The sequence below is a fragment of the Camelus ferus genome, chromosome 9 (assembly GCF_009834535.1).
Source record: "Camelus ferus isolate YT-003-E chromosome 9, BCGSAC_Cfer_1.0, whole genome shotgun sequence".
Lineage (NCBI taxonomy): Eukaryota > Metazoa > Chordata > Mammalia > Artiodactyla > Camelidae > Camelus > Camelus ferus.
The window spans coordinates 15,625,572-15,652,140 of record NC_045704.1 but is presented as its reverse complement, the minus strand read 5'-3'; the positions used below and the strand labels follow the sequence as shown (position 1 = coordinate 15,652,140).

The following is a 26,569-nucleotide window of genomic DNA, read 5'->3' as shown; positions in this document are numbered from 1 at the left end:
ACAGCGAATCAGCTGATTTCTGGAGCAGAAGTTTCTTGCAAAAGATATCTTTCTCAGGTGTCTGCTCTGCACAAGTGGAAATTTCCCCCGTTTTTGTTCAGAGAGAGAGCGGTCTCCGAACGACCCTCCCGCGCTCCCGCACCCCCGCACCACATGGACCCTCCTAGGTGAGGCCCCACCCCTTTAGTTCCACGTGGTCGGCGGCGGGGCCTGAGTGGCTCTGGCTGCTGGGTCTACGTGAGGCATGGGTCCCGGGACGGCGGGGACCCCATCCGGCGGTGAGTTGCTTCAATGTGGGTCGACGGGGTGCAGAGAGTTAGCTGGCGGGAGGAGAAAGGGGCGCCCTGCGGCGTTCAGACGGAAAACGGGACATCCTCGGAGACAGGACCTGCGGAGAGTGTGTCCCCCAGGGGCTGGCAGGGTTGGGGGGGAATTCCGGATGAAGGGAGGATATCTTTCGGGGGAGTACCGGCGGAGAGAACGAGGGTTGGATCGGCGGAAACAGAGGCGCCTTTGGGGAACAGGCCGGAGAGAGGAAAGATGCGGAGAGTGGATTGGGGCGGTCAAGAAGTTGGGGCCAACGGACCGATGGGCGCCTTGGAGGATTAGACCGGCCGTTAAGTGTCAACAGACCCCCCGGTTTCCCCTTCTGCAGGTGCTGCTCGGTTTTCTTGTCCCCCCAACTTTACTGCGACGCCCCCAGCCTCAGAGCACAGTCGTTTCTCTTTGGAGGCATTGACGGGCCCAGATACAGAACTGTGGCTTATCCAGGCCCCTGTAGACTTCGCCCCAGACTGGTGAGTTGTCCCATGCCACCTTCCGGGAATACTCCCCACCGTATGGTCTGAATTTGGGGGAAATTTAGCAGGGCTTTCCTGGGGAACCCAGAAATGCTGCTTCTCAGCTCCTTTCCCCCGTCCCACCCAAAGAATCTGACCAAGCTTCTGTCTTCGCCTTTCTCCTCTCAGCCTCAATGGGCGGCTCGTGCCTCTCTCTGGCTCCCAGACAGTGAAGGGCAAGTTGGCAGGCAAGCGGCACCGCTACCGGGTCCTCAGCAGGAGTGGCCCCCAGGCTGGAGGAGAAGCAACCCTGCTGGCCCCCTCAGCGGAGGCAGGAGGGGGCCTCACCTGTGCCCCAGCCCCCCAGGGCAGCCTAAGGATCTTTGAGGGTCCCCAGGAAGCCCCAACAGGGACCCTGCTGCAGCCCATTCCTACAAGTCCCCCACCACAAATCCCCCCTGGCCTGAGGCCTCGGTTCTGTGCCTTTGGAGGCAGCACACCAGTCACAGGGCCTGGGTCAGTCTCAGCACTGAAGTCACCGGCCTTGGGGAAGAGAAAAAAAAAGAAGCATATGCCAGAGGCCTCAGTTCCTCAGGAGGCAGCGAATGAGCATGGAGCCCTGGAGGTGGACACAGCTTTGGGATCCCCAGAGATGGATGTAGGGAAGAAGAAAAAAAAGCAGCAGCTGGAAGAATTGGAGGTGACAGAGCTGGTGGCAACAGAGCCCACTGCTGAGACTTCGGAGCCCCAGGGAGTGCTGCTCCCATCCACCACCAAGAAGAGGAAAAAGAAGCCCAAAGAGGTAGAAATGGTCAAGCCAGAAATGGGGATGCTGAAGACAGAAGAAAAGACAGTGGAGCTGGAATGTATGGTTAAAACTGAGCCTCAGGAAGAGACAGTCCTGTCCCCCACCAAAAAGAGGAAGAGGCAGAAGGGGACAGAAGGGATGGAGTCAGTGGATGGGACGATAGTTGAGTCTCAGCTGCAGGTGAAGTTGGAGCCACAGGAGGAAGCCATCCCACCGCCATCTTCGAAGAAGCAGAAAAAAGAAAAGGGGTCCAGAGTGATGAGGGAGCCAGGGACTGAGGCTACAGAGCCAGACATGAAACCCTTGGAGCTCCCAGGGGAAGTGATGGAGTCTGAACTGCCACAGGAAGTGGAGCCTCAGGCTGAGGCAGCCCTAGCATCCACCAAAAAGAGAAAGAAAGAAAAACGGCAGAATGCGATGGTGGAGCCAGGGCCAGAGGTGCAGCCCCAAGAAGAGGTGATGAAGCCTGAGCTGCCAGGTGCCACTGAGCCTCAGGCAGCTCTAGCATCCACCAAGAGGAAGAAGAAAGAAAGAGGGCACAAACCACCAGAGCCATGGACTGAGATGATTAACCCTCAAGGTGAGATGACGGAGCCTGAGCTGTCGGATGCGGGAGAGCCTGAGACCAAGGCAAACCCAGCATCCACCAAGAAGAGGAAGAAGCGGCGCCAGCAAAGCCAGGTGCCAGAGACGGTGTCCCAGGAGGAGATGCCTGAGCCACCACTGAATTCGGAGCCGAGGGAGCCAGCTCCCATGGGACAGGAAAGGAAGCGGAAGAAGCCACAGCAGGATCCTGCCTAGTCTCCTCCAGGGAGACTGACGACTGCAACTAAGACAAGCTGAAGGCGGCCACCTGGGCCATCAGAAGGCGAGGGCAGAGAAGGGACCCTCCCAGGGACTGCACCAGCACATCCACGGGAGCCTGCACCAGGAAAATGCTTTATTGTTACACCAAGAGCCTCCTTGGCAGCTGAGGTCATCGGGGCACTTTCAAGAAGGGCTCATGTAAGACATCAAACAGCCTCCGGGCCTGGAGGGGAGGGAGAAAGAAAAGAGAAATTGGTCATTAAATGAGCCATTTGTTTGATACATCAGAGTGGGCTTTTGCTTCTTTTTCTCCAGACTCTCAGAAGAGGACTCTGTAGGCTAGGAGAGAAGTAGCCTGACCTGGTTTCTATCCCAGAACTGGGCATCAGTTCTCCCCATCTGTAGGAGAGGCACTGTGGGCCTTCCAAAACCTCAGAACTTTGGGATCTGAGTGCCTATTTATTTGGGGCTCCCTCTTGCCCCCACCCCCTCAAGCCCACTCCCAAGGCTCTTACCTTCTGGGGCCCCAGGCCTGGGCACAAGGCCAAGTCTTCCTGAGATGCAGCTATGAGCTGTTCCAGAGACTGAGGAAGGTAGGAGTGAGAGGTCAGGGGAGGTGAACACAAAACTCGACCCTGCCCCAGCTGATGGAGGGTGTGAGGTATTCCCGGAAAAAAGTGAGGTCCTGGGGGAGGACAGGGGAGGCAAGAAGGATGGGGGAGGGGCTTCCTTGAAAAGGCAGGAGGGGAGAAATGTCTGTCAGGACAAAGGAATTGTTCCTTACCCCGAAAGTAGTCAGGAGGGTCTGACTGTCTGTTTTGTTGACCGACTTCACAGTGGTCAGACATTCAGTCACCTGGAAGCAGGGGCAGGGGTGGAGGTGTATTGGAAGAAGAAAGGAGAACAAGATTGAGCCTCTGAGGGTGGCCCTGGGTCACTGCTGTGTCTCCAGACTGCCCTGCATGCAGGAGGCAGTTGATAAATGCCATTTTTTGTGTGTGTTTTGATTTTTGCTTTAATATTTAAAGACTTTTTCCCCCTTAACGGGGACACTGGGGATTGAACCCAGGACCTCGTGCACGCCAAACATGCACTCTTCCACTGAGCTATACCCCCACCCCTGATTTTTGTGTTCTGGTGATTAAAAGGTCATCTCAGAGTGACCCCCAACTAGTTGAGAGGGTGCTGATCATGTGATAAGAAGTTAATGCCATTTATCTTGAGTTATTTCTGCCCCAGGCAGGCCGTAGGCTCTAGAGTGGACCTGGATTCAAAACCAGACCCCACTGCTTACTTCCTGGGAGACCCTGGGCAAGGGAACTGACCTCTCTGAGCCTCAATTTTCAGGCAAATCAAGTTCCTAATAGTACCCACCTCAGGGGTGGCTGTGGATACTACCATTACTCTCTTGTTGGAGCCCAGATTCAACAATTCATTCAGCAGATATTCCCTGAGCATTCACTGAGGGCTCGGTGCTGCTGGGAACACAGCAGGGACTGAGATAGGCCCAGACCTGCCCTCCAGCGGCTCCCAGTCCAGTGCAGGAAACAAATCAGTTCCAGATATGAAGACCCAGACAGGCAGGGCTGGGACAGAGGGAGCCCACCGAGGACACCTGACCTGGCTTGGGGATCTGGGAGGGCTTCCTGGAGAAGGAAGCATCAGAGCTGAGATGTGGGAAAGATGGGATCAGGCAGCTGACTGAGCAGAGGGAACAGAATGGGCACACAGAGAAGCGACAGAAATGGGAGGGCACTGGGGAGCCACAGGAGGGATCTGGGCTGGAGAGGGCAGGGTCAGGTTTATGTTTATTTAGGTGGGAGAGGAGACTGGAAGCTGAGGGTGGGATGGGGGAGGAGCGATGTGACTTGAAATCAGAACTGCAGCTTAAACCCCCAAGAAGCAGCTTGGGGGAAGCCCAGGGAGGTAAGGTGGCCTCACCCGGGAGACGAAGTCCTGCTCCAGCTTCTCCATCAGGAGGTCTGCCGGCTTCTGCTCATAGGCCTTGTATGTCTCCAGGTACCGCCCGGCCTCCTCGGGGCTGAGGTGAGAGACATCAGTCAGCCGGGGGGGGGAGGGGTCATATTTTAGATTAATTTCATTTGCTGATGCTAAGAATTCCAAACTCTAATATACAGAAAAATGAACTTTTGCAAACTGTCCTAAATGTTCCCTTGATTCAATAACCCTTGCTGGGCAGGTGCATCTTTACTCATCTTCTTTGGCTAAGGGCCAGAGCTTAGGAGCCTGATCCACTGGGAGCCTTTCCATCTGAGCTGCCCTGGGCCAGTGATTTTCATCTCTCTGGGCCGTGGTTTCCTCATCTATAAAGTGGGGTGGATGCCAGTGACAAATTAAATAAGTCCATTCTCTCTAACTGCTCAGAACCATGTCTGGCACTTAGAAGCCTATTTAAAAAATGTTAGCTGAGGAAGACGGTAGCTCAGTGGTAAAGTACATGCTTTAATCCCCAATACCTCCATTAACAAAAAATAAATAAGTAAATGTTTTAAAAAGAAAGAAATGTTAGCTATTCTGGGAGGGAGGTCAGCACACTGAGCATTTGCACTGGGTTTGAGAGGGAAAAAACCCAGAAATACACTTTATTTTCTCAGCCACAGGAAGACAACCTCATGAAGCTTTCAGCTCTCACTACTGAGAAAAATGAAGCTTTGAAAGCGCCTTCAAAAGGAAAGCTCCAGGCGCTGACTGCTGCATCTCTTATGGCAACTCACAAAACTTAATAATTGCCATTAATTTTCACATTAGGCACTAGCGTTTTGTCTTGTTTTGTTTTTTGACATGTAATTAACTGTTTCAAAGGTAGATGGAACAACGAAATCACTAAAAGGGTCTGTCTGTGTGCAGAGTAAAGGAGCCCAAGTTTATTTGCACCAGGAAAAAGCTGGCCTTTTTTCTCTTCGGAACTTGAGAATATTGAGTTGAGTGAAAGTAAATGTGTTTTTCCTGAGGCATTCTCTTAGCCTTCAAAGGTTAGCTAGTGAGCAATGTTTGTTGATTAAACATTGCTTTATTTTGGTTTTTGTGTGTGTGGAGGGGAGATAATTAGGTTTATTTTTTTATTTATTAATGGAGGAACTGGGGATTGAACCTAGGATCTTGTGCATGCCAAGCACACGCTCTACCACTGAACTGCACCCTCCCCCACCAAACAATGGTTTACATTCTTGAAAAGAACATTCAAGAATAAGAATAAGAAATAAGAAACAAATAAGAATTTTTATTTTTAAAATTCGGTGTTCTTCCCTGGGTTTTGCCGCTTTCCTCTCACTGCAGCAGGGATTATTATTGTTACTATTATTAATCGTTTTGTTCAGGACACCAAGTTAGCACGCTATATCCGGTCACACCGTTTGCTTTCACTTTTGCTTCCTACAGTACAATCAGGACCTCCTTCCACATTCGCAGACGGAGCTCGACCCCATTTACTTAAGGGCTCCAAAATATTCCATAGTTTGGATATAAACACATGGGAAGTATTTCCCGTGTGGGGGCCTAGCTGCTCTCTGTCCAAAGCCCTTTATGTTCGGAAGCTTCTGGGCTCCCTTGAGAGATCCTATAAGGCAATTCTTTTCTTTTCCTTTTCTTCTTTTTTTTCTTTTCTTTTCTTTCTTTCTTTCTTTGTGTGTGTGTGTGTGTGTGTGTGTGTCTAAGAGGAGAAACTCTTAGCATATGGGTAAGATTTACAGTTCTGGGAAAATTAGAGGCAACGATGGGGGAAAAAAACAGACACCCAGAGTTTTAAAGGGATAAGGAAGAAAAGCAGCACACCGGCTTTTACCATAGCGAGCAAGACAGCAGAAAAAAGATACAAAGTGACATACAGGTGACAAAATTGGGGTGACAGAGCCTTCCAGGGAACTGCAGTTGGAAAACACTCTGCGCCCAACTTTACACCTAGCCATTAAGAGCGTGAAGTGGCTGGTGCATCTTGACGCATCTTTTCTGGCTAAGGGCCAGGGAAGCTCCCAGGACTGGTAAGTTACCAGAGAAAACACCGTCTACTGAATCTATCTTGCAAACTTCTTTTTTTCCCCCTGGAGGGGTGCTCCGTTCCTGGAAGTACTGCAGTACCAGGTCAATGCGTGGAGTGGACGGAACAAGCTCCTATTCCAACTCCCTGCTCCCAAAAGCCATTTACTGTATTGTCCTCGGATAGAGGATGTATCAGATAGTAAACTGATAAGAAGATACTACACCTGATCTTAGCCAAAAGGCTGAGAAGAGATTACTTATTTTTTCAAACCATTACACACAGGGGGAAACGAGACCAGCAGCGTTGAGTCACCTGCCCAAGATCACACAGCTGCCAAGGAGGGAAGACAGCTCCCTCCATGGGTCTGCCTGACCCAGTTGGGCTCTTAATACTAAACTGTGCTGCCTCCCACAGTAAAAAGAGAGCAATTTTTATACCTGCTTTTGTTTTAACATACAGCCAATACATAAATACATTTTTCCAAAAAGTCAAGTAGCATAGAGGTAACACAGCCGTAGGGAGGGCACAGAATTACAGATACATTTACCCTTTGGCCTAAAAACTCATTCCTGGGGTTCAGGGCAGTGGCGGGAGTGTTGCTGGTAACAGCAAAAGCCTGGGACCTACCGAAGTGTCCTCCAACAGGGGGCTCCTGGCCTGGTCCATCTATCTAAGTATATGGCAGAATACTAGACAGCTGGAAATGAGCGTGGATCCAGACAGCGGGACAGTATTCGATGATAGCAAATGAACCACCAACACATGAAAAGGCATGGAGAAACCTTAAAAGCACATTGCTAAGTGAAAGAAGCCAATCTGAAAAGGCTACCATGAGACAATAGAAAGTATACACTGGTTCCCAGCACAGAGCTCCCAAACCCTTGTAATTTCCTACATGGTAAGAGTACTAGGAGCATTTTTGTTCCACTGAGGTGTCCCTGGATGGCTCCTGGGTGGGGGCTGATAGCCAGAAAGTCCAAGCCATGATTAGAAGCTTGAAATTTTCAGCCCCAGCCCCCCATCCTCCAGAGGAGAGAGGGGGCTGGAAGTAAGAGTTAATAATTGATCATGCCTACGTGAGACGCCGCTGTAAAATCCCAACATGACTGCGGGTTTTGGGAAGCTTCCAGGCTGATGAACACATCCACACCGGGAGGGTAATGCAGCCCAACTCCACAGGAGCTCCTGCGCTCGGGACCCTCCCAGACCTCGCCCTGTATCTCTTCACCTGGCTGTTCATCTCCAACCTTTATCATACCTTTTAATAAGCTGGTAAACAGAAGTAAATGTTTCCAAATTCTGTGAACCACTCTAGCACAAAATCAAACCTGAGGAAGCGGTCATTGGAAGCTCTGACCTGTGGCCAGCTGGTCAGAAGCACAGGGATTACTGGGGCTTGCGCCTGGCGTCTGAGTGTGTGTGCACGGTGGGGAAGTGCTGTGTGCGGTGGGGTCTGACGCTATCTCCGGGAAGACAGTGTCAGAATTGAGCAGGACACCCAGCTGGCAGAGAACTGCTTGCTGTGGGAAAAAACCTCCACACAGAGGTGAAGGGTTTTATGTGAGGAGTAAAGGATATCTTATCACAGGATAAGAAACTGGGTTTTCCCTACACACAAGAACTGCGGATTTTTCTATTTAAGCTATATACTGCATGATTCCAACTATATGATATTCTAGACAAGGCAGAGGGGAGGGTATAGCTCAAGTGGCAGAGTGCATACTTAGCATGCACGAGATCCTGGGTTCAATCCCCAGTACCTCCTCTGAAAAAAAATGATAAATAAACCTAATTACCCCCCCCAAAAAAAACAATTGAGGTCTAGACAAGGCAAAACTACAGAGACAGTAAAAAGATCAGAGGTTGCCAGGGGTTAGAGGAAGCAAGGGATACATAGTGGGGAGCACAGAGGACTTTTTAGGGCAGAGAAACTGTCCTGTAGGATACACTAATTATGGACACATCATACCTTTGTCAAGACCCACAGCATGTACAACACAAAGAGTGAACCCTAATGTACGGACTTTAGTTAAAAATAATGATAATATTGGTTCACCAATTGTAACAAACGTACCACACTAATACAAGATAAAAATAACTGGAGAAACTGTATGCAGGGGGAGGGGGGTATGCAGGAGCTCTGTATTTGGCAATCAACTTTTCTATAAGCTAAAAATTTCTCTTTAAAAAATCGATTAGTTTTTCTAAATGCAAACACATTAGAATATTACACAGCTGTAAAAAAAAATGAGGCGGCTCTCTGTACTGATCTAGAACAGACCTCCTCATAATGACACGACAACACAAGGCACAGAACAGTATACACACTATCCTCTTGTCTAAGAAGGAAAATTAAGATGTTTTCACATGTGTTTGCGATTTATAGAAACACTGGAAGGAAACCAAGAAACTAACAATGGTTACCTGTAGGGTAAAGGGAGTGGAGTGGGAGGGGAGGGGCAGAAGAGAGATTTCTCAGCAAAATAATTGCCATTTGTATACAAACCGTATACATACATACAGTATTTAAAAGAGATATAAAAACAGTATATATTATATTATACTATACTGTATTTTATTATATATGAATCACTTCTGATTTTTGAACTGCGTGAGTATGTTACCTATTCTTTAAAAAGAGAAGCTTTAATCATTATATATTCAGAAGAAAACAGAAGGACAGAGAATAAAAGTCCCCTCCCCTCAGGGGTACCCCCAGTTTATTCACATCTGTATCTGTTCACAAACATGGTTCATTTTCCTTCCTTTTTTTTAAATTCTTTTAAACTTTCTTCTTGAGGGGTAGGTAATTAGGTTTATTTATTTATTTTTAGAGGAGGTACTGGGGATTGAACCCAAGACCTCATCTATGCTAGGCATGTGCTCTACCACTTGAGCTATACCCTCCCCCTCCTGCGTTTTATACATAAGTTAAAATATCATGCTTTTTGGTCCTGCAACTTATTGCACCGATGGTGCTGGGAAGGCCGGTATCACTGTGGATTTGGGCACACAGGCGGGGACCATCAAAGAGGAGACATTCCTCACGCAGGAATTTCTGCATTGAAGAGCGTGTCTATCTTCTGTTTTTACTGTTTGGTTGGTTGGTTTGGTTTTTGTTTTTAAATATTTATGTATTTATTTATCATTTTGGGGGGATAATTAGGTTTACCTATTTATAAATTTATTTAATGGAGGCACTGGGGACTGAACCTAGGACTTTGTGCATGCTAAGCATGCGCTCTACCACTGAGCTATACCCTCCCTCTATTTTCTGTTTTAATAGCCAGTCAAGTCTCCTGCCAATCAAACATGCCTATTTCATATTAACCATCTTGATGTATTCACCAAATTAATGGGTGAAAAATGGCATCTCATTTTTTAAAAATTTACTTTTTCTGGATAAGCTGAATTATGGCTGATAATTTTTTCATGTGTTTTTGGCAATCCACAAAAGACTTTTTAAAATTGGACTACTGTTTTCTTATTGAATTGTAGGAGATTCTTTATAAATGTATAATAGATATCTTTAAATATATTCGTATGAATATAAACATTTAAATATAGTTGAACGGTATAAATATAATTTATATATACATATATAAGCCAGACATCTTACGTCTTTGTTATAGATAGCAAGGATTTTCTTAGTTTGACACTCGTCTCTTAATTTTGCTTACAGTATCTCTTACCATATGGCAGTTTTAAATTTTAAATTTTCTCAAATCAGCCAATCTTTTCCTTTATGGCTTCTGGGGTCTTGCTTTGGAAGACTTTTCCTGCCACAAGATCATAATAAATACATATACTTTATAAGATTTCTTCTAACACTTTCACTGTAGTTTTTCTTCTTGTGTCTGTAATTATCAAGATTCAGGTTCGATTACGGGGTAAGGAAGGGCTGTCTTTTTCCATACAGAGAACCAGTCTAATGGTCTTTAGAAAGCTAGACTTGGAATTAATTATTCAACAGGATTTTATGTCTAGCTCCTAAGTGCCTAGTATGGTCCTATAAATTGGCTCTATGACCTGCTTTTGTGCCTACAACCCTACAAGAAAGATGTGAAGACCCTATTTTACACATAAAGAAACTGAGGTCCAGAGAGGCAGTGCCTGCCCAGGCTCACAGGGAGTTCACGGGAGGTGGGTGGGGGGAGGGCAAATGACTCTCAGGATAGAGCCTGACCTGGGGGGATGCGCCCATCTCACCTCCAGGCAAGGATCAGGGTGCAGTCGGCCAGGATGCACATCTTAGCCAGCTCCTTGAGGGCCTGCTGAGGATCTTTCTGGGCAGAAAAGAAAATCAGAATGAGGGATCTGGGAGAAAGCAAGCAATTATAGTTTTGAAAACAGGGCATCTTAGGATGCCAAGAGCCTTTCACTTAACTGACACTCCCTAATCTCTGACTTGGTGCCCAACCTATGCAGGGCAGTGCCAGGACCCGGCAGTGATGGGAACAGCCCTGGCTCTGCCTTCCCGGGGTTCACTCTGATGAGGGGGACAGACCCATGCCCAGACAGAGATGACCCAGAGTGGCTGAAGTGGGGAAGCCAGAGGAGCGTCTGTCCTGCCTGGGGGATCAGGGAGAGCTTCCTGGAGGAGGCGACATCTGCACTGGGACCTGAAGGAGGATGAGGAGGGAGGACAGCAAAGGAAAGCAGAAAAGGGAACTGCAGACATAGGGAACAGTGTGTGCAAAGGAAGGGAGGGGAAAGAGGGCTTGAGGAATTACAATTCACTGCCATGGGATGGAGGATGTGAAATCAAAGGGTGATCACATGGGAGCCTAGAGATGAGACGGGAGAGCTGGGCAGCAGTTGGGTCACGCAGGGGCTCATGGGCCATGGAAGGCACTGGGGCGCCATGGAGGGGTTCAGACATCAGGTGTGTGCTCTACAAGACCCCTCTGGCTGCTGTAAGGATGGAAGGGGTCGAGGCTGGAGGCCATGAGATGAGAGAATAGGCTGGAGCAGGGATCCAGGCAGGAGAGAAAAGGGCCTGGATCAGGGCCGGGCTGTGAGGATAGAGAGGAGGAAACATCCCAGAAATCTTCAGGTGGCAGAGGGCTGGGACTGACTGAAGCAGGTGTGGGGAAGGAGGGGGTGGGTAATTTTACCCTCCCACCCCCCTGCCAACACAGTTGTCCCCCTCAGATGTAAGAAATTCCCCATTGAGGTTTCAACTTGCATTTCTCTTTGAAAGGGATTCAACATTCCACCTGGCAACCAAGAGACCCAAGACTACCCATTTCACAGATGGGGACGGTGAGGCTGGCGGGGGAGTGACCCCTGCTTACCACGTCCACCTGGACGAGCAGGACCCGCAGGGCGAAGCTCTTCCCCAGGCTCTGCAGCCGCTGGTGGATGTAGTCTGGGTGGAGGTTGTGGTAGCGGAGGCTGGGTGGGGGCAGGCAGAGGGAGGGGTTGGGCGGTCTTGGTCTCTCCCAGAGCCCAGGAGCCCTTTCTCCCTCTCAGTGGGACGTAGAGGGCTTGGGAGCCCAGGCAGACAGTCTTGCTGGTGTCTGAGGCTCAGAGAGGTTAAGTGATTTGCCCAAGGTCACCCTTCAAGGAAGGGGCACAGCAGGGACCAGCAGCGAGGGCCACCTGGCTCTGGCTCCCCAGAAGGTGGACCCTTGGATCCTTCACTGAGGAAGAGAAGATCCTTGGGTTGCAGGTGGAGAATAGGAGACTCTAGAAAGTGTATGGGGGGTGTGGGGGGAGCTGCACAGCTGGTCTTGTGAAGCGGGGCCCATCCCTGGAACTGTCTGCTTTGGCCTCAGAGGGAGCTGGAAGGGAGGGGGTGGGGCAACCCAGGGGTTTGCCCCCTCGGGAACTAAGGGACATCTCTGCCCAGCAGCTGCCAGCTCTCACACCCTGCAGGGAGGACAGTAACTTAGAAGTTTCACTTCCCCTGTCTGACTCCATCTGGAGAGGGGTTGCCAGCAGATGAGGGACACTTGTTTAACTGTGGTGAAGGTTAGAGACATCCTGGCTCCAGTCTGGGACATGAGGCCCCCTCCTCCCTCAGACCCTGAGGCACAGGCCCCAGCTCCAGGCACCTCTAGGCCAAGATCTCTTCCTCTCACTCAGGGCCAGACTGAGGCCCAAAGCTGGCAGGGCCGTGCCCAGAGGCCTCCCATCCAATGGTCCAGGACACCGGAACACACCCCTCCCAGGCCATCTTGAGCCCCCAGAGCTCACCTGAGGAAGAGGGCACAGGTGCTCTGGCCCAGCACGTAGTCGGGCAGCACATCACCAAATTCCCAGGGCACGTTGCGCACAAACCTCAGCACAGGGTTGCCCCTCTGGGGAGGGAGGAAGGACCAACCCATTAGCATGGTGACCCTGGGACCACTGCCACCCCAGCCCCTCTCCCCCACCTCTTCTCAGCACCTCCCCACCCTCCTCCTGCTTTGCACCTGGGGCTTCTCCCGCTGCGCTCTCCTCCCTCTGCCCAGACTCCTCCTCCTCCTCAGCCTGGAATGTTCTTGGTGCTGACCTAGTCACCCCACCAATCCTCAGGCCCTAACTAAAGGGTCCCTGGGTGTCCCTCCAGCTCAGCCCTCTCCCCCAGCCCCCATCTGTGTGTCCTGTGGTCCCCTGGACACCTGTCCCTGGGTGTCTACCTCACTGAACTCAGCACTGACCCCTACACCTGCTTCTGCTCTGGGCCCCAACTCAGGGACCACCCCATCATCCAGAGATCCAGGCCTTGTCCTAGACACTTCCCTCTCCCCCTCCTCCCCCAGGTGGGACACCTCCCTTCTAAGCATTGCCCATGAATGCTTCCCTCTTCACTGCCACGGCCCCCACCCCACCTCCTCCTGGTCGCCTGCCCTGGTGGTGTCCCATCCCGGCCACCCTCCAAACAGTAGCCAGAGGGCTCTTCCTAAAGCACAAACATGACCCTCCCCTGCTCTAAACCCTGCTGTGACTCCCCAGTGCCCTTAGGGGAAAGCTTCTCACTGTGGCCTGTGACCCTCCATGTCAGACGCCCACCCACAGCCTGGTATCTGCTTAGTAGGCTCCTCTCAGGCTCTACCCTGATAGTCCAAGACCAAAATTCTTTTCTTTTTAATTTTTTTTTAAATTGGGGTGGGGAGCTAATTGGGCTGGCTTATTTATTTATTTATTTATTTATTTAATGGAGGTACTGGGGATTGAACCCAGGACCTCATGTATGCTAAGCACGTGTTCTACCACTGAGGTATACCTCCCCCACTTCCCAACACCAAAATTCTTTAAGCAAGTCAAACTCTAATCTATTCAAGAATTTGAGTGCGTCTAAGTGTGTCTAAGTGCTGGGAATATAGCCATGACTAAGAGGACAAAGATCCCTGCTCTTCTGGGGGGAAAACAGCCATTAAACAAAAGCATCTCAGGGATGAAGGTGTAATGACCAAGTGAAGTAGAATTCAGCTTGAAGGCTGTGGGATCTGCTCTCGTGGTGGGGTGTGGGGTGGTCAGGGCAGCTGGGGCAGGAAGGGTCTGCATGGGTCCCAGGCTCTGCAGGCTCTGGGCCATCTGGACCTGAGGCACCAGGAGCCAGGGAAGGGCTTTGGGCAACGGAGGGAGGGGCAGGACCCAATTTCAATCTTCAAGGATTATTTTGTCCATTTCACACCCACTAGAATGGCCAAAATCAAAGACAATGACAAGTGGTAAAGAGAGGGCGAAAATGGAACCTTCATACACTGCTGGTGGGACTGTAAAAGGATGCAGCCTTTTAGAAGACAGTTTGAGAGTGCCTGCAAAAGTTAAACACAGAGTTACCATATGACCCAGCAAATCTACTCCTGGATAAATACCCAAGGGAAGTGGAAACCTACGTTCACACAAAAACCTGGACACAAATGTTCACAGCAGCCTTCTCTCACTAACCAAAAAGTATAAACCCAAATGTCCATGAATGGATGAATGAACAAACAGTGCCATGTCTGTACCACGGAATACTATGCAGCAACAAAAAGGAATGCATGTGATACGTGGATGAACCTCGAAAGCATTGTGCTAAGTGGAAAAAAGCCATCAGGTGCCAAACATTTGGGTTGTTTCCAATTTTTGGCTATGGTGAGTAACGCTGCTGTGGGCATCTGTGTCCTAGATTCTGCGTGGACGTATAGTCATCCCTCAGAATCCACAGGGGACTGGTTCCAGGACCCCCTCGATATTAAACTTTGCAGATGGCATAGTACAGTTGGCCCTCGTTGCAGTGGGCTGACCGGATTTTCATTCTTCTTGTATGTATACCTAAAGGTGGAATCGCTGGGTCATCAGGTAACTCTATATCTAAACATTTGAGACACTGCCAGACTGTTTTCCAAAGTGGCTGCACCATTTTACCTTCCCACCAGCAGTCTGTGAGGGTTCCAATTCTTCCACGTCCTCCCAACCCCTGTTATTGTCTGTCCTTTTTTTTTTTTAATTGTTGTTTCTTTATCTGTGTCTGTCCTTTTGATTCAAGCCATCCTAGTGGGCGTGAAGTGATATCTCACTGTGGTTTGGATTTGCATTTCCCTGATGGCAAAAGGATACTGAGCATCTTTTCATGTTCTTGGGTCCTATTACCTTTGTAGACCATGCTCTCCCCCTTCCAGAATGCCAGCTCCATCCATGGCTGAGACTTTATCTGCTATCCCCAGAGCCTAGAACAGCATCAGGTAACCTCTGACCACATATGTGGATTATATGTGGGTGAACCCCCATTTTATGTATTTTATTTATTTATTTATTTTAAATTTTTTGTTTGTTTCTTTGGGGTTTTTTTGGGGGGGGCGTAATTAAGATTGATTGATTGATTGATTTAATGGAGGTACTAGGGATTGAACCCAGGACTGCATGTATGCTAAGCATGCACTCTACCACTGAGCTATACTCTCCCCTGAACCCCCTAAAATTTTTAAAGGCACAGATGGGTTAAGTCACTTGCCCAAGATCACACAGCACTGTGTGGCAGAGCAGGATTCAAACTTGGGCCCATGTTCAACAGTTTTTGAATAAATGGACAAACCTGGGGACAGAAAATGTAGCTGCAATGAACAACCACACCCCCCCACAACCAGAAGAGTTGGGGTGTTATGAACTGAATTATGTCACCCCCAAATTCATAGGTTAAAATTCTAACCCCCAGTGTGATGATATTAGGAGGTGAGGGGAGGTGATTAGGTCATGAAGGTAGAGGCCTCATAAATGGGATTAGCGTTCTTTTAAAGGAGACCCCAGAGAGTTCCGTCACCCCTTCCCACGCTGTGAAGACACAGTGAGAAGATGGCTGTGAACCAGGAAGCAGGTAAGGTCCTTACTAGAAACCGAATCTTGGACTTCCCAGTCTGCAGAACTGTGAGAAATGAGTGTTTGTTGTTTAAGTCCCAGTCTACGGTATTTTTGTTACAGCAGCAAAAACAGACTAAGACCTGAGGCATCCTAAACCCACACATGGCAGTTGAATGGATGAATGGAGAGATGGCACTGCTGAGACCACAGTGTCTAGAACTCAGACCTCCCTTCCACTGCCCACCAGGATGCCATCCCTACAACTGCGTTTCCCACCAGAAACCCCAAAGCCCCACTTCTTCATCCCCCTCCTCACCTGCCGGGGGCTCACAATGATGCTGTTGGATTTTGCTCCTGGTTTGGGAGCTGGGTTGTTGGGGGTCTCTCCTGCCAGGGGTTCTGGCCCCATGGTGTGTGTGGCTCCAGCCCCTCCTGGAGGTCCTGAGATGGCATACTCAGCATAAGTCTGAGGGGCCAGCTGGGGTGCGATCTCCGTGGTGGGCAGGCTCCGTGTGGATTTGAATAAGGGTTTGGCCTGTGGGGAGAGATGTAAGAGGGCACACAAAATCTGACTCTAGCTACTTCTGCCTCCTCAGCCTCTACCCAGGTCCCAACTACCATCTTCTTTCCTTTGGACCACTGCAGTCACCTCCTCACCAATTCCCTGCCTCTGCCTTTACCCTCCACAGTCTGTTCCCTACACTGAGTCGTATCATGTCCCTCCTCTGATCAGAGCCTGTAGGTGGCTCCTGCCTCAGAGTAAAAGCCAAAGCTGTCACCCTAGCCTTTGAGACTGAAATATCTGTCCCTGCCTCCTTGCCTCAAGGACCTCACCTCCTACCCCTCCCCCCTGGCTTTCTCTACTCCAGCCCCACTGGCCTTCTCGCCGATCTAAAACTTACCAGGTTCTCTCTGACCTCAGGGCCTTTGCACTGGCTGTTCCCTCTCCCCCCAGATGTCACATAGCTCACTCCTTCACCTCTTTCACATCTCTGCAAAGATATCATCTCCTTTGAGAAGCCTTCCCTTAACTGTCCTATCTAAGGTAGCTCTTCTCCCCCATCCTTAGCCTACTTTCTTTTTTCTTCACAGCACACAAGTGGCAGCCAGTACTCAGCAACAGCCAGTTGTGTTTCTGTGGGAAAAAGACCTCACTGTTGCCAGATCCTTTGATTTATCCATAGATGTCAAGAGTGCAGACTTTTTTCAACTGCAAGACCTTCCAATTCATTAACATCAGCAATAAATTCATGCCTTGCAGAACCAGGGTGCTGGCCACATAAAACATATCAGCTACTCCCTGACTGCCAGTTTCCGGCCTCTGCCATAGCCCTCCTAACCACGACATTTTACAGATACAAAAACTGAGACTTGCAGAAGGCAAAGGACTGTTTTCTCAGGGTAACCCAGGCCGCAACATTTCCTAACCCACGCTGTGGTCCCACAGGTCCCTTCATGTCGCCTTTCCTCCCAACAACCCCCACAAGCCTCCCAGCGGCCCCCCAACCTCCTAGTCCTACCCCAGGAGGAGGGCCCGCATCCTCGTCCAGGGGTATGAGGAATTTCTTTCTTGTGGGAGGGCCAGCGGGCTTCTGCACTCCCTCTTCGTCCATCGCAAAGTCCTTTACGGGCCTGAAAATGAAGACGTGGAGACGGAAGCCAGTGAAACATCGGCATTTCCATCACCCCAGCATGAACCCCCAGTCAAAGCCGTTCCCCCCCTCCAAAATTCCAAGGCTCCATAGCGTCCAGCTCCAAACACCCAGAGCCCCAGGTTCTAGAAAGCCCCGCCCCATCGAGCCTCCACCTCTGGTTCGCCCCGCCCCTTACCGGTCCACACTTTCCATTCTCCCGCCCCTCAGGGCCCCTACGTTCTATTCGCACCGCCCTTACTGTTCTCCGTCTTCCGTCCGCCAGGCCCGGCCACTGGACTCGACCCTCCGTCCGCCCCGCCGCCAGGGCTCCTATCTAGATGCCCTCCCCTCGCTCCATCTCTCGGAGACTGCAACGACTGATTGACTTCTACGGCTGCCAATCCCCACAGCAGTCACAGCCCCCCGCCCCTCTTGACCCAGCCCGGAGATGTCAGCGTCCGGCGGACTCACCTCCTCGCCCCCGAGTCCGGAGAAAAAGACCGGAGGGAGATCGAGGCGTTCCACCGCCGGTGTGGCTAGCGCGGCCGCAGGCTCGCCTCACTTCCGGCCTCTCTAGCCCTCCAGCCCGTTCCCATCGTTCCCCTAAGGGGTAGGGCGTGGAGAGGGGCGGTCTCCGCGCAGCTGTCAATGGTTGTGGAGGACCGCGGAGTTTTGGTTTGGAAAGAGCTATGCGTCTCTGGGCCTGAGTGACTCTGTTGCCAAGCAGTTACATTTCAAATACCTCCCTCTTGTGTGCCCGGGCTCTAGGCTAGTGGAGAAGAGATGGCAGGAGATCAAACTAGGTCCCTTCTCTCAGTACAGACTTGGGTTTGAATCCCAGCTCTGCCATTGGCTTGGTCTCAGTTTCCCCACTCACTCCCCAATTCACTTATTCCATATTCCCCCAAAGCCTCCTCTGTTCCCAGCTCTGTGCGAGGCAGTGCTGGTGACACAGCGGTGACGAGTGATAACGATAGCCCCGCTCCGCCCTCCCGGAGCTCACAGCGCATTGGGAGAGACAGACCCGTTCCCAAACAGTGACGACCCAGAGTGGGCAGGGCGGGGACAGGAGACCCCAAAGGGCCAGGGGGAGAGTGGGTAGGGGACACCTAAGCCACCCCGAGGGTTAGGAAAAACTTCCTAGAGAAAGGGACATCTGAGTAGAGTCCTGGCTGATGAGTTAGTATTAGTCATTTCCTGAAAGGATAGTATCACACTGTTCTAACTTGCAATTCTCTGATTACTAAGAAGAGAGAACATCATTTTTGTGAGTTTATTGGTCTTAAATATTTTGTTTTCCGTGAGTTGCTTGCTCATATCCTTTGCCCACTTTTTTCAAATCCTAGAGGTTTATTAGACTATTTTTGAATGCCCAATTTTAAAATGGGGTTGTACGCCTTTTTATTACTATTAATTTGTAGTACTTTACAGATTCCAATTCTAATGGTTAGTTACATATATTTCAAATATTTCCTCCTCTTTTGCATTTCTATTTTAACTTTATTTGTTTATTTATTTTTGTCACGCAGAAGTTCTTAGTGTTTATTCACACCTGTATTATCAATCTACTCTAACCTGACTTTTGCTTTTGGTGTGTTTAAGAGGCTTGTAATACCCCAAGGTCATAAATATACTCTATCATTCCTTTTAATATTTTCCTAGTTTTGACTTTGTTTCTGTCTTTAATCCATATGAGGCTTATTTTTGAAAATGTACTAAGGTGGGCATTTATGATGGGTGTAGCCAATTGTCCTGATGCCATTTACTTTAAAAGTCTGTCCTTTCCCTAGTTTTCATATTCCACCTTTATCATATGCCAAATTCCCATATCTAGAAAGGTCTGTTTCTGACATTTCTATTATGTTTCATTCATCTCTTTATCTGTTCCTTGCCTCTGTTCCAGACGGTTTAATTATTTTACTTAGATATGTTTTGATATCACATGAGGCAAGTCCCCCACCTCTGTTCAGTTTCAAATCTGTCTTTACCATTCTTGTACATTTTCTCTTCAAGATGGATTTTAGAAGCTGTTTTTCTATTTCCACGAAAACTCCTGTTGGGATTGAGATTGGAATTGCTTTGAATTGATAGATTAATTACAAGAAGATTGACATCTTTTTCGAATCCATGAATACACTGTCTCTATTTCTCCATTGACTTTGGCTTTTGTTAGAAACCTACTGTAAAAAGATTTTTTTTTCTAATTAACTAATTTTTTTTAAGTTGAGGTACTGGGGATTGAAACCAGGACCTCATGCATGCTAAGCATGCACTCTACCACTGAGCTATACCCTCCCCACTAATTAATTTTTATTTATATAATTGGTTCATGATATTAGTTTCCCAGGACTGCTGTAACAAAGTACCAAAAACTGGGTGGCTTAAACCACAGAAATTTATTGTCTCACAGTTCTGGGGAATAAGCAAGTCCAAAATCAAGATGTTGGCAGGGTGATGCTCCCTCTGAATGCACTAAGGAAGGATCTGTTCCAGAACTCTCTCCTAGCTTCTGGTAGCCTCAGGCCTTCCTTTGCTTATAGATGGCCAGCTTCTCCCTGTGTGTCTGTCTTCCCTCTGTGCATGTCTGTCTCTGGGTCCAAATTTCCCCATTTCAAAAAGACGCCAGTAAAACTGGATTAGTGGCCTCATTTAAACTTATCTTTGTAAAGACCTTATTTCCAAATAAAGTCACATTCTGAAAAACAGGAGTTAAGACCTCAACATATCATTTTTTGTGGGGACACAATTCAACTCATAACAATTTTCTGTTACTCTTTATAACTTTCTTCCTTCTGAATTCATTTTTACTTCTTGCTAGAGTACATTCTCTTCTAACTCTTTCAGAGAACATTCTGGATAGGAACTCTTTGAGTCTTGTTCATCTGAAAATGTTTTTATTTGATCTTCACAATCGGAAGCTCAAATTCTGGGTGCCTACTTCTTTTTCTGGCAAAGTTAGAAGATACTGGTCCTCCGTCTCCCCAACGACGTCTGGGTGGCTGATGAAAAGTCTCCCATCTCCCTGATTCTCCTTCCTTCATAAGCAGCCTCATCACTGGGTGTAATTTTCCCCCAGGATCACTTACTAGCAGTGTTACCTTATGCCAGCAATTCAGTATCTCCATGTGTGTCAGTTTGCTCATCTCTAAAATGGGGATAACGGTTGTTAGGAGAATGAAATAAGTTCTATGCAAAGTGCCTACGTCTGTACTTGGCATGCAGTAGGTGCAGGATTCAAGTTTGTCATACAAATAAAACAGCCCTTGAACAAGTCCTCAGCAAGCAGGGGCTGAAACTGTTTTGATCACTGCTGCATCATCCTGCCCCAAACCAGAAGGCGCTACTGAACCATGTGTTATATGAATGAACAAAAGAAATAGTGGAGTCCTACCACAATGAACTTCACCACTTGGTGCCTCAGTTTCCCAGTGTAACTGCTGAGGTTGTGAGAATTTAATAAGACCACAGAGATCAGTCTTGAGATGGATGGTTTATTTATTCCTTGAATAACTACATGTTGAGCACCTGTGGCAGGCACTGTGCACACAGATGCCAATAAATCAGACCAGGTCCCTGCCCTGCAAGCTGATGGTCTCATGGGGCGGGGGGGGGGGGGGGGGGGACACGACAGACATAAAAACGAAACAAGAGCATTTCAGTCATATGTGCTCTGAAGATGATATATAGGGGAAGGAGCCACACAGTCACAGGAAGAGGGGCTCTAGAAATAATAGAAATGTTACACCATCAACTTGATAAACATCAAAATAAATTGAGCACTTACTATGAGCTAAGTCCTCACAATAACCCTTCCCTTAGGTGTCAATAGCTCATTTGACATATGAATGAACCGAATCCCCAGATACAGAGAGAAGAACCATGAAGATGTGTCTCTGAATCCAAGGGCAGACGGTGTTTCTAGAAGGAAGCCAGCCCAGGCTGGCTTGAGGAATGGGAATAACCAACCAAACCTGCAACTCGTGTTTTTTTCCGCTAGGGGGCGACGGCGCCCCACAAGAGGATTTGGGGTGTAGGGGCGCCGGGAACTGCTCTGCCAGAGCCATCCCCAAGGCAAGACGCCCCAAGAAGGCGGCAGGCGGGCCCTTTGCTTCTCCCAACCCGTTTCTCTGTCGCCGAAGTGCGGCAAAGGCCCCGCTGAGTGCGTTCGTGTAACTCTGAGCCTGAGGAAGTTGCCCTCGATTCTACATTATTATCTCCAAGTTTGATTCCTACACTCAATTCCAAAACTGAATTTTCAGATCCCGGATTCGAATCTTCCTAGCTCCTAGAGCAGCCAGTTCGAATCTAACAGCTGTCCTCAACTCTGATTCCTTGTCCATCTTCCAAACGCTCCAAATTCAAATTCCAGCCGCAACCGAAGTTCCCCGGAGTCCGGACCCTGCTCCACTCCCAAACCTTCACCTAATCACAACTTCGAGATTCCTCTGCGCCTCCAAAGAATTGGGGTGGGGATGGAGAATATGGGGAACCCCACCCCTAATTACGCCCGAGGAACTTCGGGTGGGGGCCAGATTGCCGCCAGACCGAAGATTCTGGAAGTAGGGGTGCGGCCGAGGGGCGCAGTGACCCGGCCGGCGTCCCCACCCGCCTCTAAACTTAGCCGCGGTGACGCGCGGCCCGGCGATCGCGGCGGGGCCGGGGACGCAGGGGGGGGGCCCCAGCAGAGGGGGGGCGGCTCCGCTCGGCGAGCCTCTATTTATAGCGCCCGGAGCCCGAAATAGCGGAGCTGAACGGCCGGGATGACGCGGGAGCCGCCGGGGGCTGACTCACCGGCCCCGAACGGCGGCCCCCGGAGAGGGGCAGTGGAAGCGCCTGGCCCCGACCCCGCGCCATCCCAGGCACCTCTTCTGCTGGGACGTCCCAAGTTTGATGGATATACAGCAAAAAGGGAGAATCTGCAACATGAGAAACTGGGGTTAGATCAGAGGTAGGACTTTCCCCAGAAGAACTCAGAATCAAGAAAATAATTTTATATAAGACGGAGGGGCTGGGAAGGAGGGAGATGAACCAGATCTACACACTTACTTCTCACTACAGCAGGACTGAGGTGCGTTGGGCACAGAGAAATGGACACAATAATCTGGTCAACCATCAGGGCACAGCTGTCCCCCTCTCCGTTTGCCGTGGCTCCTTGCATGCTGTTGCCACTCCCTAGAATGCCTTTCCCTGCGTCCTCAGTCTTAATAACTCATGATCCTCGGGGACCTGGTGCTAAGGGCACTCCCTCATAAATGAAAACTCTGTGACCTGCTGGACTGGGACTCCTATGAGGGCAGGGCCAAGCCTTTCTCAGTCATCACCAGGTCACCAGCACTCCAGGCCTCTGGAGAAATTAATGGCAGGAATAAAAAAGTGTTGGTAATAAAATAAACTGACGTTTCCCAAACTCTAATAGCAAACGTTTATTGTATGCAACATGCCAAGGGTGATTTGGAGAGTTACCACCTATGTATCTCACCACAACCCTCGGAGGGAGGTAGTTTTAATTATTTTCTTCATCACCACCCCCATGTTAGAGATGAAGAAACTGAGGCTCAGAGAATGTCTGAGCTCATTTTGCTCATAGTCAGAGCTGTCTCTTGAACCAGAGGTTCAGTTTGCAGGTTACTGTGATTCTCAAAGTGTAGTCCACAGAAACCTGGGTGGATCCCAAGCACTCTTTCAAGAGGTCCCCGATGTCAAAATGATTATCACAATAAAATTAAGACACTTACCTGCCTTTTGCACTTTCTCTCTCCTGAGTGTACATTTCAGCCTGCACAATACCATGATGACTGAGCATAGAAGCAGATGTGAAGACCCACTTGTCTTCTGTTGAGCTAGACATTAAAGTGATTTGCAAAACAATGCCCCTCTTCTCACTAAATTATTTTTATTTTAGCAAATATGGTTGTTTTAAATTAAAAGGATATGATTTATGTTAACCTGAAATTGGTTCTTTAAATTATATTAAAATGAATTCATAAATATTGCATAAATTTCTCAGTTTTGATTACTTTTTTTCTGGGGGGAGGTGATTATTTAATTATTTTTAATGGAGATACTAGAAATTGAACCCAGGACCTCATGCATGCTAAGCATGCGCTCTACCACTTCAGTTATACCCTCCCCCCGCCCAGTTTTAATTTCTTAAACAGTAAATATGGATAAATATAATTCACATCAACAAAAACGCTCTGGAGTCCTCAATAATTTTTAAGAGTATAGGGGGCTCGAAGACCAAAAAGTTTAAGAATCACTGAACTAATAATCATATACACCTGGTAAGTGTTATACTAAGGACAAGAATGTGGAACATCCTTTACCTGGGAGTGGGAAATGGGAGGGTAGGAGAGGTTTAGCCATCAAAGGAACATTTAAGAGGAGACCTAAGGATGACTGGGAGTCTGCTAGATTAAAGAAGAGAGAGCTTTTGAGGCAGTGGGAACAGCTTGTGCAAAGGCCCTGTGGTAATAAGTTGCTAGGCCTATGTAGCTGGAACACAGGGTGTGAGGGAGAGAATGTCAAGATTGAAGGCTAGATAATCAAATGGATCAGATCATGTAAGGCCTTGAAAGCCATGGTAAGTATTTTGGATTTTATTCTGAGTGGAGAAAGGATGGTAGTGGAGCCAAGGATGGAAGCAGGAAGCCCAGTGCAAAAGTGACCACAGTTGTCCAGGGTAGATCAGATGGTAGCTTGGTCTAGGGTGATGGGGAGTCAGGAGGGTCTGAGGGCTGTAACATGAACCAAAAGAGCAGAGTGGGGTTAAGAATTCCGACTGAGCCCCTTAGGGTTGGAGAAAACTTTGAGACATCCCAGTGGGAATGTCAAAGAGGCAGGGGAGAACTCTGGGCTCAACTTGGAAATCTGTGGAACTAACATAGTGCTGTAGGTCAATTTTAAAAAATTGAAACCTGAGAGTCACCAGCGTACATGCAGATGATATTTTTCTTAACTCCTTATCTTATTTCTTTTATAATTTCTAGCTGATGAGTATTATTAAATACTATTGGTTGACCTTCTAACAGGCAATCTGGACAAATTCTGTTTAAAATAGTTTGTGGATTCTCTTAGCTTTTCTTTAAAACGATCCAAATGGCAATTTTACATCTTACCTTCCCATCTTTACATATCGTTTAATTTTTCTTGTCTTATAGCATTTGCAAAGACTTTCAGGACTATCAAATGGCAAAGTTGATCAATTCTCATATACTCTACATCACAGCCTACTAAGATGATTTGTTATCCCTATTTTATAGCAGGAGAAACTGAAGCACAGAGAGGTTAGTCTCTTGACTGAGGCCACACAGAATGCAAGCAAACAAACCAGGAATCCAACAAAAAAGCTTGTGTTCTCAACCACTACCTCAAAAGAAAACTCAAGAGGCATTCCATATTTTTTAACGGGCAAAAGACACTGCAAGTTTTCACAGTGACCTATGGATCTTGGATGAGTTTCTGGGGACCTGGGTTCTAATCCTGGCTCAGCCTTCTTTCTGAGCCTCAGTTTCCTCCTGTGAGACAGCATCTGAAAGCCACAGAAACCCTGTCTTCCAGGTGGAAGGAGACAGGCTCCTGAACAGACTGTATTCGCTTCCTGTGGCTCCCTGAAAAACTACCACAAGCTTGATGGCTTAAAACAACAGAAATTTGTTCTCTCATGGTTCTGGAGGCCGGAAATCCTAAATCAAGGTATCAGCAGGGCCACACTGCTTCTGAAGATCCTAGGGGAAGATCTTTCCTTGCCTCTTCCAGCTTCTGGTGGCCCCAGGCGTCCTGGGCTTCTGGCCCCATCACTCCAATCTCTGCCTCCGTCTTCACATGACCAAATTCTCTGCTATCTGTGTCCAATCTCCCTCTGCCTTTCTCTTTTAAGGACACTCGCCATTGGGTTTAGGACCCACCTGGGTAATCCAGGATGATATCATCTCAAGATCCTAAACTTAAATGCATCTGCAGAGACCGTTTTTCCAACTAAGTTCCCATTCACAGGTCTCAGGTGGACTTAAATGGATGCAAGAGGGGTGCACCATTCAACCCACTACACAGATCAAAACAGAAAAGAGAACAGGAAAATCTGTGGCAGAGTTTATATCGGGAGGTGTCCAAAGCTTTGTGAGTGCCCATGCCCGTTCCAGCATGGAATGGTTTTTTTTTCTTGATTTTTCAAGCAATTTTTAACGAGATAGTTTACATTCTTTTATAGTACTAAGTCTACCTAATCTGGCATGGATTTTACAGTCATGACTCACCTCCTTTTGGACCCATCAACATTCTGAATGTTGAAGCTCTTACCCTTGAGAACCCAGAATGGTCTGTGTATCTTACACGTGGTGGTTAGAAGTTGTGTGTGTCCCCATGTTCTGAACATCTTCCACAACCAGGATGGGAAGTCTTTAAGGGTTTTTTTTTTTCTTCAACTGTTAATGTGGAGTTGAGAGATCTCTTTCACAAAATTCCATATAATAATAAAAGCCAACACCTATACAGCACTTAATATGCGCCAAATCCTGTTCTAAGTGTTTAATATCAGTTCATTCATTTAATCTCCACAAAACCCTTCTGAGGTCTTGTCGGTGACTCCCCTTTTATAGAGGAATAAACTGAGGTGTAGACAGATTGAGTTGCAGTTTGGAAGCTCCAGATTTGTCATTTGAGGCCCACAGTCTGGCTTCAGCATCCAGGTCCTTTATTTACTTATTTATTTAATGGAGGTACTGGGGATTGAACCCAGGACCTGGTGCATGCTAAGCATGTGCTCTACCATTGATCTCCACCCTCCCCACACTGTCCACAGCATCCAGGTTCTTGACTTTAAGCCACGCTGTCCCCTGGAGGCACACCATCACATGTGAAGCCTGAACATGTGGCTCACATCATATTTCTCATGGACAGCACTGGTCCGCGGTATTTGCTGTCTCTCCATCTGGGAGGACGTCGGATGCTGGGGCACCATTTGTTCTGGGGCTACTGAACTTCAGAATTCCTTGTGGTTTTCTGGAACAATCCATGTGAGAAGCACATTCAAGCAGAATGACCGATGCTCATGCCAAAAATGTGGCTTAAAGGATACTCTGAAATCCCTGCCTCCATCAGGTTGATAAAGTTTATCTGAGACTTAACCAAGAGAGATCACAGGGCCACATAGAACTTTGTGGCCACTTGGTATATGGAGTATATTTTTATTCACAATATGTGCCTCTATTGGGAGTGTTACAAAATAAAAACTTACAAACTGAGATACTCAGCATAAATGGATGGGATCCAG

At 48.3% G+C, this 26,569-nt stretch overlaps 2 protein-coding genes and 2 non-coding genes across 6 annotated transcripts; 1 reads left to right on the top strand and 3 right to left on the bottom strand.

Moving 5' to 3' along the window:
- The first annotated feature begins 144 nt into the window (after window positions 1-144).
- CD3EAP (CD3e molecule associated protein) lies at window positions 145-2,679 on the top strand. The gene is made up of 3 exons (XM_006176064.3): window positions 145-278; window positions 656-797; window positions 969-2,679. Exons 1-3 carry the CDS (start codon window positions 245-247, stop codon window positions 2,386-2,388), a joined length of 1,596 nt encoding a protein of 531 aa, XP_006176126.1. The 5' UTR covers window positions 145-244; the 3' UTR covers window positions 2,389-2,679.
- On the bottom strand, window positions 2,507-17,901 carry ERCC1 (ERCC excision repair 1, endonuclease non-catalytic subunit). Of its 3 annotated transcripts, none has more exons than XM_032485802.1 (10): window positions 17,770-17,901; window positions 17,185-17,296; window positions 15,981-16,199; window positions 12,593-12,696; window positions 11,689-11,788; window positions 10,601-10,677; window positions 4,336-4,435; window positions 3,179-3,250; window positions 2,910-2,978; window positions 2,507-2,617 (listed from the first exon to the last, which is right to left on the bottom strand). In XM_032485802.1, the coding sequence occupies exons 2-10, from the start codon at window positions 17,275-17,277 to the stop codon at window positions 2,564-2,566; spliced, it is 888 nt and encodes a 295-aa protein (XP_032341693.1). In that variant the 5' UTR covers window positions 17,278-17,296; window positions 17,770-17,901; the 3' UTR covers window positions 2,507-2,563. The 3 variants fall into 3 exon arrangements, with proteins under 3 accessions (XP_032341693.1, XP_032341694.1, XP_032341692.1); XM_032485803.1 differs by lacking the exon at window positions 17,770-17,901 and adding an exon at window positions 17,558-17,702; XM_032485801.1 differs by lacking the exon at window positions 17,770-17,901 and adding an exon at window positions 17,495-17,526.
- Window positions 3,439-3,510, bottom strand: TRNAA-GGC. The gene has a single exon. It is a non-coding gene; the product is annotated as a tRNA-Ala (tRNA).
- LOC116666156 lies at window positions 6,456-6,644 on the bottom strand. Its single transcript, XR_004323003.1, has one exon. It is a non-coding gene; the product is annotated as a U2 spliceosomal RNA (small nuclear RNA).
- Window positions 17,902-26,569: the final 8,668 nt, after the last annotated feature.